Source organism: Hypanus sabinus, chromosome 27 (assembly GCF_030144855.1).
Source record: "Hypanus sabinus isolate sHypSab1 chromosome 27, sHypSab1.hap1, whole genome shotgun sequence".
Lineage (NCBI taxonomy): Eukaryota > Metazoa > Chordata > Chondrichthyes > Myliobatiformes > Dasyatidae > Hypanus > Hypanus sabinus.
The window spans coordinates 44,437,483-44,449,742 of NC_082732.1; the positions used below are offsets into that span (position 1 = coordinate 44,437,483).

At 47.0% G+C, this 12,260-nt stretch overlaps 1 protein-coding gene across 1 annotated transcript in view; it reads right to left on the reverse strand.

Annotated features, from left to right (window-relative positions):
* The window catches only part of LOC132382282 (solute carrier family 2, facilitated glucose transporter member 1-like), a 46,699-nt gene extending 34,879 nt beyond the window's left edge, over window positions 1-11,820 (reverse strand). Inside the window, exon 1 of the mRNA XM_059952385.1 lies at window positions 11,649-11,820. Within this exon, the coding sequence (XP_059808368.1) occupies window positions 11,649-11,675 (27 nt within the window). The 5' untranslated portion in view covers window positions 11,676-11,820. The remainder of the gene's footprint in view (window positions 1-11,648) is intronic.
* Between the last annotated feature and the right edge of the window lie 440 nt (window positions 11,821-12,260).

Consider the following 12,260-nt stretch of genomic DNA (forward strand, 5'->3'; position numbering starts at 1 on the left):
ATAAACATACTTTAACCTCCAACTTTATTTTTTAAAACAATTCCTTATAATTGTTGAATGGTGTTGTTTTCTGTTGCACGTCTCACCCTGACCAACACACCACAGCAAATGCCTAATAAAAGGAAATGTCCAGGGTGAATAAAATTGACCCTTGAGTCACAGGTCATGGTCCTGGCATTCCCAGCTAAACAGGTGTCAGGGGCGGTGTAGAGGTCCACGGAGAGGGCAGTGACTGAAGGCCAGGACAATCTGTAAAGTGGCTGAAGAGAAAGGAGAAGGAGATCCACCCAATGCCCAACATACTGATGCAATCACAAAGAAAGCACAATAGCAGCTATATTTGATCACGAGTTTGCAACCAATGACTGCAGCAAATCTCTCAAAACCAAAGTCAAAGTAAAATTTTACAGCTGTACCGTGGAGAGCACGCTGACTGACTGATTGCATCATCAACTGGCATGGAGGGGCCACGTCGGAAAAGTTGCAAGCACAGCCAACTCTATCAGCACAAGGCTCCACATACATTAAGGACATCTTCAAAAAACAATGCTTCAAGATGTTGGCTTCCATCACTAAGGACCCTCACCACCCAGGACAAGCTCTGTTCTCATCACAGAGGAGGTGCAGGAGCCTGAAGACACATGCTCATTGTTTCAGGAACAGTTTCTTTCTGTCCACCATCCAGTGTCTCAATGAACACAGAACACATCACAATTCTGCTCTTTCTGTACTCAAGAGGACACCTGTACACCTGCTCACTAATGCAAATATCTAATCAGCCAATCACGTGGCAGCAATTCAATACATAAAAGCATGCAGACATGGTCAAGAGGTTCAGTTGTGGCTCAGACCAAACACGAGAATGGGAAAGAAATATGAAGCCTGAAGCACACACTCAGCAATTGATGAACGGCTTCTTCCCCTCTGCCATCTGATTCCTAAATGAACATTGAACCCGTGAACATTACGTCACTTTTGAGTGTATATTATTCTGGGGGGGTTTTTTTGCACAATTTTTAATCTATTCAAAATATGTATACTGTAATTGATTTACTTATTTAATATTATTTTTATTTTTCCTTCTTTTTCTACTTTATATATTGCATTGAACTGCTGCTGCTAAGTTAATAAATTTCAGAAAATATGCCGATGCTAATAAACCTGATTCTGAAATGTTTGCTGGTGCCAGACAGGGTGATTTGAGTATCTCAGAAACGGATGATCTCCTGGTGTTTTCATGCAGAACATGGAAATTTTTACAAGAGTGGTGCCAAAAACATTCAGCAAGCGGCTGTTCTGTGGGTGAAAACTCTTTGTCAATGAGAGAGCTACACACACAAGAGGCTGGAGGAACCCTGCAGGTCAGACAGTTTCTACACAAAAGAACAGTCGACATTGACTGATGGAGGGTCTCAGTCCGAAATGCTGACTGTTTGCTCTTTTCCATAGATACAGCCTGGGCTGCTGAGATACCCCTGCATCTTCTATGTATTGCTTTGGATTTCCAGCATCTACAGATTTTCTTGCATTTGTGGTTAATGACAGAAATCACAGAATGGCCAGACCAGATCAAGGTGACAGGATTAACTCAAATAACCACACAACACTGGTGTATATAAAAGCATCTCTGAACACGAAACAAACAGGTCGAACCTAGAAGTGGATGGGCTACAGCAGAAGGTCACAAACATGCACTCCGTGGCCACTTTATTAGGTAGGGGAGGCATCTAATGGAGAGCATATGCCTTTTGGAATTATTTGTATGTATTGCTCAACATACAGCGAAGTTCCCTGTGTATGTCAGTGATAATAAACCGGATCCTGAATTTGACCTTGTGAAGAGAGCGAGCGGGCCTCTACGGTGAGAAAGGAGAGAGCAGTTCTGATTGATGTTCCAGTGTGGAGAGACATGGAAAGGCATCACTCCAAGGAATAATCATTACTTTGAAGAGCGGGACAATAATCCATCCCATGGAAGTTCTAGAACTTGTTCTCTTTTCACCAAGGGCAGTCAAACTTACTTGAAACTGACTTCCCCGTTTCACAAACACAACGCAAATCACACCACACTTCCTCCTCTTCATTAAATGGAGTGAGAGATCCGAACAACACCAAGGGTCATTTTATCTGCCTTCAGATCCTTTAGATTCATATTCCTTAAACGCTCCACGTACATAAATCCTTTTGTTCCCAGGATCATTCTTCTAAACCTCCTCTGGACCCTCTCCAATGCCAGCACATTCTTTTTTAAACAAGGGGCACAAAACTACTCACAATACTCTGAATGAGGCCTCACCAGCACCTTATAAAGCCTCGGAATTACATAACATTTGGTCAGGGGAATTATACAAACATACACACTCACACCCATCTATGGCAACGAATTCCACGGAATTACCAACCCCAGTTTAAGAAATTCTTCCTCATCTCTGTTCTAAAGGGATGTCCTTCTTTTCTGTGGCTGTGCCCTCCGGTTCTAGCCTCTCCCACTGTAGGAAACATTCTCTGCACATCCACTCTATCTAGGCCTTTCAACATTTGGCAAGTTTCAATGAGATACTCCCCCATTTCTAAACTCCAACTAGTTTACAACTAGAGCCATCAAATGTTCCTCAAACATTAACCCTATCATTACCTCCTCTCCCACTCCTGGAAACACCCTCGTCACATTCACTCAATGTATAATTATTTTTGATTTTCATTGACTTCATAAGCCTCGTCTCCAAATCCTTTCACAGAAGAAAGCTTCCGAAATAGCCTACTGTTAAACAAGTCTCCTGGGAAATAGACTAATTTAACCCTCTGTCAACAAACTGTAGATACAACTGAGACCAGTACATGACACAGGCTACAAGTATGGGACCAGAGGACAACATTGTCCTAATGAAGGGTCTCAGTCCAGACCATCAACTGTTTATTCCCCACTGACTTTCCGAGTTCTTCCAGCATTGGCACGCATGCCAATTCTATAGGAATGATTTTAACAGGCATTCAGAGATAATCACCGGCTTTTTAACTTCAGTCCAAGGCTGAACTCTGTAGCGACATCCGTCCAGGGACTGACACCTAGTATGGAGGGGCCACTGCACAGGATGGGAAAAAGCTGCAGGAAATTGTAAACTCAGCCAGCTCCATCGAGGACACCTTCAAACGGTGATGACTTGTAAAGGCAGCATCCATCATTAATAACAACCCCCACAAATCACCCAGGACATGCCTCTTCATATTCCTAGCATCACGGAGGTACAGGAGTCTGAAGACACACACACAATGATTTAGGAACAGCTTCGTCCTCTCTGCCAATAGATTTCTGAATGGGCTTTGAACCCATGAACACGAACTCAATAGTTTTTCTTATCTTTTGCTTGCTTGTTGGTCTACTTATGTATATATGATTTATTGTAATTTATCATTTTATTATGTATTGGAATGAACTGCCGCCTCAAAACACACACTTCATGACACATGCCAGTGATATTAAAACTGATTCTGATGGCCTGCACAAGTTCCCTTCATGTTCCCAGCAGGAATCGAATACTCCTGCACAACCAAACCCCAGAACTCTGACAGAAACCCTGGGCCGCTCTGAGCAATACGTTCTCCACGTCACAGGAAAGCAGCATCCATTATAGGGACTCCATCGTGCTCTCTTCTTGCTGCTGCCATCAGGAAGGTGGTACAGGAGCCTCAGGACCACACCACATTGATAATAAATTTAGTTTGACTAAGGACCCTCACCATCTAGTCCATGCTCTCTTCTCGCTGCTGCCATCGGGAAGGTGGTACAGGAGCCTCAGGACCACACCACCTTGTTCAGGAACCATCACTCTTGAACTAATGGGGATAACTTCACTCACCCCTTCACTGAACTAACTGCTCCCAAAATCTATGGATTCATTTCACAGTCTCTTCATCTCATGTTCTTGATAGTCATTTTTATTTATTATCATTATTATTTCCTTTTGTATTTGCAAAGTTTGTTGTCTTTTGTACATTGCCAGTCTTATTTTGTGGTTTTTCATTAATTCTGTTATGTTCCTTTGCAGTTACTGTGAATGCCCACCAGAAAATGAGACTCAGGGTTAGATACAGTGACATATATGTACTTTGATAATAAATTTAGTTTGAATAAGGACCAGTAGTGAAGACGGCCGGAGCCCCAAGGCTGACTCAAACACGGGATCTGAGGGTTAAGTTTCTCACTCACATGGGGATGACGATGGTCTACAGAACGTGCTGCCAGAGGAAGTGTAGTGACAGGTACAACGGACCCACTCCCATCAGGAGTAAGGAATTTAAATCATTTAATGTAATTTCCTGTTCACCAGTATGAAGGAAGTTTTTTTTTCCCTGTGAACAGTGGATATGTGAGCAAATTTTCTGAGCATTATTACTTTGTTAACTTTGAGCCATTCAATTTTTAAGATGTGATTTCCTCTAAAAGAACTTAAGGGTCCTTGTGCAGGATTCCCCAAAGGTTAACTTGCAAGCTCAGTTGGTGGTAAAGAGGACAAATGCTGCAATGTTAGCATTCATTTCAAGAGGACTAGAACTAAAAGGAAGGATCTAATGCTGAGGCTGCATAAGCAGGTCAGAACATACTTGGAGTATTGTGAGCATTTTTGGGCTCCTTATCTAAGAAAGGATATGATGGCTTTGACAAGGGTCTGGAGGAGGTCCACACCCATACCACCTTCAAAAACAACTAAATCTGAGCCGTGGCCTCGACGGAGAATGCAGCTCAGCACATCATTTCACCCCGACAATCAGTGACCTACCTCCTACACTAACTTCTTCGCCTCTGCTTTCGTAGGAGGCCAAGAGAGCTGGACTATGCGTATCTGTACTCGGGTCATCCCACAGATGCACAGTCAAGAGCATCCCGACAAGCTTCATCCCTGCGTGGTATGGAAACAACACTGCGGCTAACAGGAGGGTAGTCAAAGCTGCCCAACGCATCACCAGCATCAGCCTAGGACACAGATACTGAAAGGTGGTGGAAAAGGGCCAGTAGCATCATGAAGGATCCTACCCACCCTGCTCACAGACCGTCTGTCCCACTCCCATCAGGGAGGAGGCTACGTAGCATCCACACCAGGACCACCAGACTCAAAAACAGGTACTTTCCCCAAGCAGTAAGGCTGATCAACACCTCCACCCACTAACCCACCCCTCCACACCCCCAACCAACACTACATCATTTCCTGTCAGAGTCACCTTATGTGCAGACACTCCTGTGTCTAGTGTCACTTTATGGACATACAATCTATCTATACAAGCTATCTGATGTGTTCGTATTTATTGTTTTTTATTATTACTGTGCTGCATCAGATCTGGAGTAACAATTATTTCATTCTCTTTTACAGTTGTGTACTGGAAATGACATTAAACAATCTTGAATGTTGACGTCAATGTTGAAAGGTCAGTTATTCATGAACGAGGACAGAACAGGTTGAGGGGGACGTGGGGCAAAGGGGACTAACTTGGGTATGATCTTGGGCAGCGCGGTGGCATATCAGCAGGTATAACATCTCACAGCAGCACCGATCGGGGTTCAATTCCTACCAAGTAACTGGCTGTAACAAGTTTGTGCATTCCTGTCTCCTCCGAGTGCTCTGGTTTCCTGCCACATTCCAACAGTGTGGAAACATTCGCAGGCTGCCCCTAGCACATCCTGGTCGACATCTCAGTGTACCTGTGACAAGTAAAGCTGATCTTTAAAGTGGAGACGGTTGGGTCTGTGCAACTCTGACTCCCATGGCAACACAGGGACAACCCATATTTCCCACTCTATGATTATTTAATACCATACTGTCACTGGTCCAAACTAACCCTCCTGACCCCGACAGCCTCCAGCAGGAGATTAACTGCCTCCTCCCAATATCCGTGTCCTTTAACCTTGCCCTCCACGTGAGCATGTCAAGTGATTTCGCTGCAGAGTGCAACCAGATATTCTGTGGTCACACAGGCCTGGAGACATTTTATACCGCTTGCATCATTGATTCAGCCGGTGCAATCACCTAACTGTCCGGTGGATTCGGGAAGGATTGTGTTACACAGCAGTGTCCCAGCACAACCTCACCAAAGGAAAAAGTATGCATTTCTACCATGCTTTACAGATTACCAGGTCACCCCAAAATATTTCACCCTAGTGGCGTACAAGTTCACCATTGACTGTTTCACAAGAAGGATGTTTGGGCATAGGGTTAACAAGCACATCCTGTAAAAACCCAGAACTACAGAAATACCTTCAGAAGTTCTAAACACTTATCCCCGGGAGAGGGAGGATCAGAGACGACACGCAAGGACCATTTGAAAGACTGGCCCAAGACAGAAGACACTGTGAGCTGCTCCCAGCAGAGGTTGGACGATGTATCTTTAGAAGCAATTCTGCATTGTAACAAGTGTAAATTATTTCTGCAGCCTGACCACAGTATGAAAACGAACAAGTATTCTGTTTGCAAGCACAAGAAACCCTGCAGATCCTGGAAATCTTGAGCAACACACACAAAATGCTGAAGAAACTTGGAAGGTGAGGTGCATCAATGGACTGTTGATCGTGAAAGCTAAAGATTCTTGCCCAAAACATTAATTTTTTATTCCTCTTCATAGAGTTCCTCTGGATTTCAGCATCTGCAGAATCTCGTGTTAGAGGTGCTGCAGATGCTAGAAATCTTCAGCAACACGCACAAAATGCTGCAGGAACTCAGCATGACAGGCAGCATCTGTGAAGGGGGATAAACAGGCTTGTCAGAAATGCAAGAATTCTGACTCAACACCACCTATCCCATATCCCTAGAAAACGCCACACCCAAAATTGCTGAAAGAACTCCACAGGTCAGGCAGCATCCAGAGAGAAAAACAAAGAGCCAATGTTTCAGGCTGACACCCTTCATTCAAACTGCTGCATTCTGATTCACCCATTCAACCCAGTGAAGGGTCTGGAAGTAGAGTTCTATACCTCTATGCAAACATAGAGTTATGGGGAGAACATGTAGATCCACACTGACAGAGCTCAGGGTCAGAATCAGATTTAATATCACTGGCGTATGTTGTGAAATTTGCTAACTTGGCAGCATGCATTTACAATGCATGATAAATATAGAGAATAAAAATAAATTAATTACAGTAAGCATATGTATATTACTTAAATTAAGAATAGTAGTGCAAAAACAAAAATAACTTTTAAAAAGTGAAGTAGTACTTGTGGGTTCGACGTCCAATCGGATGGCAGAGAGGAAGAAGCTGTTCCTGAATCACTGAGTGTGTATCTTCAGGCATCTGTACCTCCTTCCTGATAGTAACAATATGAAGAGGGCATGCCCTGGAGTCCTTAATAATGGACAGAACATGGGACCCCATCGGTGGCTCTGCACCATGAGGACTTCCAAAAGCCCTTCTGTTGTCGCTGTGGTTCACCCACAGATCATCTGTTTCAGCACACTGCTGTCGTCTCTCTTTAAGGGCCCTAAGCCTTTAATCTAAGTTGACAGGTACGTGCAGAACTACATGGCTGTAGGGGCACTTCAGACTGACTGTTAAGATCAAGGCTGTACCAGCTCTCAGACTAATGTTAAATATCTGAGGTACTCTTTGGGCGTTTACCCATCTACACAGAATTTGGGCTAATACTCACTCACAAGCTACATGAAAAACTGATTATCTACCCTCCTTATTCTCACTTCTGCCCCCTTCCTTTCCAGCCCTGATGAAGAGCCTCTTTCCCTACGTTTCAGGCTGAGATCTTTAACAAGGTTAAATGGACGAGATTGAACCAAACATCGCTTTTCTCTTCTGACAAGTCTGTTTATCCCCCTCCACAGATGCTGCCTGACATGCCGAGTTCCTGCAGCACTTTGCTCAAGATTGCCGGCATCTCTAATGAAATAGACTCTGCAGATGCTGGAAATCCAGAGTAACACACAAAAAAGTCTAGGAACTCAGGAGGTCAGGCAGCATCTATGGAGGGGAATAAACAGTTGAGGTATCAGGCAAGAACCATCATCAGAAGCCATGATGAAGGACCTTGGCACGAAACGTCAACTGTTTACTCTCCCACCACAGAGAACAAAGAACCTTGCAGGCCCTTCAACCCAAAATGCTCCGCCACAAAATCAATCTGGGTGTAACGCCTCTGGTGATGGGGGCCTGTTATGTCCAATCTGAGGCAGCTCACTCATCTCAGGACCCCACCGAATACTCAGCTCCGAGTAGCATGTGACAGCAGCCACCCCTCGCTGCCCTGGTATACCACTTCAACAGGCAGGATAAAGCAGTTGAGGGCAGCTGGCAGGCCTCATATCCCAGTGAGATAGGGAAATGCAATGTCAGCTCCAACGGACTGGTGGGCGGGGGGTATAGGGTGGTGGAATATGACATCCAACAACTGGAAAGGTGGTCCTGCAGCCATCTACGGAGAGTGAAGGCACGATAAGGCTCGGAAAAATTCATGGTCGATCACTGCAGTGCCTGGTCAGACCACTAGACCCAGAATTCTGAGGTTGAGAGAGTGGGACTGCACCAGTGCAAGGGCTTTTCAGCTTCAAAAACTGTTCCGCACAGGCTTCTTGTCATTGTTGGTTACAACAACCAGCCACAAACCCTTTCATTTTTCTATTTTCTCCAGTTCCATCTGTGTACCTTCCTAAAATGTATGAGTCACTGTCACACACTATTCCAGGGATAGATGTTAATGCTTTACAAGCAGAGCACATGCACAGGGATAAGGACAGTAAAACCAAAGACATAGGACTATAATTTGACCATTCAGCCCATCGAGCCTGCTCCACCATTCCATCATGGCTGATTTACTATCCCTCTCAACCCCATTCTCCTGACTTCTCACCGTAAACTTCAACACCCCGACTAATCAAGCACCTACCAACCCCCACTTGGACGACCTTCACAGCTGTCTGTCGCAGTGAATTCCACAGGTTCAACAACTTCTGGTTAAAGAAATTCCTCATCTCTGCTCACAATGGATGTCCCTCTAATCAGAGACTGTGCCCTTTGGTCTTAGACTCACCCTCTACAGGAAATATTCTCTCCACAACCTAACTCAGCCTTTCAATACTTCACAGGTTTTGATTTGATACCCCGCCCATTCTCTAAACTCCAAACAGGGCAAGACTAGGGGCATTAAACACCCCTCAAACCTGCAGACATTTATATTGATCAACACAAATGCTTTAAAGCTTGAAAAAGACGACATGCTGAAAATTGGAAATAACAACAGTGATTCTCAGTGGCGACTGTGGGGAGAGAACTGAGATGATGCACCGGTGCAAAGACCTGCTGAGGAGTTCACCTTCAAACCCACTAATTCGTAACCGAGTTCAGCAAAAATAACCATCGATTTGTAAAACCACCCCGTCTGGCACCAACGATCATCCCACAGACACTTGGATCACATTTCTTCCCCCATTCTGATGTTTGGTCTGCACAACACCAGAATCTCTTGACCATGTATTTTTCAGGTAATCTTAATCACAAGGAGGGGTGTGCTTCCACGTGAGGAAGCTCAGTGAGATGTTGACTGGTGAGGAAAGATTGGGGTAGTCCTTCAGTTAAACCTGTCACTCCTAGTGGAACATAGATATTTGCATTAACATGCAGGTACACAGGTATACCCAATAAAGTGGCCACAGAGTGTATGTATAACGGAACAAACGGAAACCTATCTACATTCAAAATACTGGGACAATTAGCGTGGAGTCATGTTATTTTGGCTAATGAAAGATCAGTAAGTTTTTTTCCCCGTCTGGTACATACAGATCGTGCTGATTAGGAATTTATTACATTCACTGTTGCTACACAACAGATCCCTGAAAGTACTTAAGCTCCCATATCCTTTCACATGACCTGACCAGTAGGTCCGCATTTTTCAGCCACCAGCTGATGTCTCTGCCCGGGAGCAGCAGCCGACAAAAAAACTAAACGTCACAAATGATTAAAAACTACATTAAACGCCCTGGGCAGGTTAGGACAAATGTTATACAGGGGCTAGTTTTCCCATATCTGCAGGCACAGTACGATAAATGAATAGCCAAGGTAGACGGCAAGAATAACTAGTTACCTTCCTAATTTGGTAATAAAGAAATGTTCCTAAAGAGTTCAGTTTCCTTCAGAAACTCACATAGGCATGGCACGCGTGTACACATACTCACTGACGCAGACAGGCACACACACAAACATGAAAACTGCAGATTACAGTCGGTTAGAGTCTAAAGCCATTGTACGAGTGGCATGCGGAGCAGTAAATGATTGTAAATCCCACACACACACAGAAACCCAGAGCCGGCCCTCGGCACTGATGGCGAGAGGCTGCTACGCGCTCTTCCTCACGTACACACACCGCTCGACGTAAGACGCTGAAGGCTACAACCCTGGTCTCCCAATAAAAGTCAGCGCGGTGCACCGGGAATGAGCTGCTTTCAAGCCAGGCCCCAGCGGAAGTTTGCAGGCCGGGAGGTGACGGTGAAGCCTGCGATTAGTTCGAGCGGAAAGCGGAGCCTCCGCACATGACAAACCCCGGCCACGGTCAGACAGACACACTTCTGCCGAGAGTTCCCGACCCCTGTGTTTTATTAGGAATCGCGACGCCCCGGTCGGAGGTAATCCCAAGGTGACAGTTTAACTTCACCGTCTGGTACGGAGGGCCACCGCACACAACCACAAAAAACTGCAACCTCAGCCCGCTCCATCATGAGCACTAACCTTCCCAGCATTGAGGACAACTTCAAAGAGCATCCCTCAATAAAGGACCCTCGTCACCCAGTACATTGCTATTATCAGGGAAGAGATACAGGAGCCTAAAGACACACACTGAATGTTTCAGGAACTCCGCCATTACCTGCTTCAGAGACAGGGCGTTTGAATGACTCTTCGGAAAGGAAGTGTTTACGCGGGACGAGTCCGTGCGACCCACCTGATTAACCCCAGCTGGGGTTTAAAACAGTGAGACTAAAGGCTGGGTATCTGGCCGAGGTGTACGAATACTCTCCGCACTCGGGCCCCTGCCGGAGGAGAAGGGCTGGCCGGCTCAGGGTGATGGACGGGGCCGGGCCGGAGGAGAAGGGCTGGCCGGCTCAGGGTGATGGACGGGGCCGGGCCGGGCCGGAGGAGAAGGGCTGGCCAGCTCAGGGTGATGGACGGGGCCGGGCCGGAGGAGAAGGGCTGGCCAGCTCAGGGTGATGGACGGGACCGGGCCGGGCCGGAGGAGAAGGGCTGGCCAGCTCAGGGTGATGGACGGGGCCGGGCCGGAGGAGAAGGGCTGGCCGGCTCAGGGTGATGGACGGGGCCGGGCCGGGCCGGAGGAGAAGGGCTGGCCAGCTCAGGGTGATGGACGGGGCCGGGCCGGCGGCTGTGGACTGAGACCCACAGCAGGATACACAAAATGCTGGATGAGCTCAGCATCGACGAGCGGAATATGGAGTCGACGTTCCGGGTCTTGGACTGCTTGAGCCCCTCCAGCACTTCGTGTTTGTCACCGCAGGGAGGCTGTTGCACCTCCTCGGCTCCGACTCTGTCCGCGCTTCGGACGGCAGTTGCTGCCTTTCCGTGGAGACGTCTCCCCCACCCGCCGAGGCTCCTCCGGGGGGGAGCCGATCCAATGCAGACGGGGACGCGATACCCACTCAGCCCCTCACCTTTTCTCCAGCCGCCTCACTCGCCATCTTGTCCCGGTTCGCGTTGTGGTGTCCCGGCCGGTCCCGCTGCTGCGCCGCCCGTGAACGCTGGGGCAGCCGGATCCGCTCTTTGTGTGTCGCCACTTGCCGCGGGATTGGATGTCAATGGCTGACGTACGAGGGGTGTGTGAAAGGCCGGCTGACTTCCTATTCGCCCCGGGCCAACCCTCCCTCGCTGCCCAGGACACCACCCCCGGTTCCCGCTGCCTCTCCCACCCGGCGCAGGCGGGGCTCCGCAGCCCGCTCCCACATTTCTCAAGTTGGAAACTGATTCTCTGCCAAATACAGAGAGAAGCCTCGGCTGTATGCGGGCCGTCCTGGAACAGAAACAGTGAGCTCTCTCCCCGTGTAACCACAAATAAATAAATACAAACGTGTACATAAATAGATAGATAAATCTCTCTCTCTCTCCTTCGCTCCCTCCATTTCCCTATCTCTCCCTCCCTTCTTCCCCCTTTTCCTCTCTCTCCCTCTTTCCTTCCCTCCCTCTCTCCCCACCCCCTCTCTAGTCCTCCCTTCCCCTTTCTCTCTCTATATCTTTCTGAGTCTCCCCTCACACTCTCTAACCTCTAC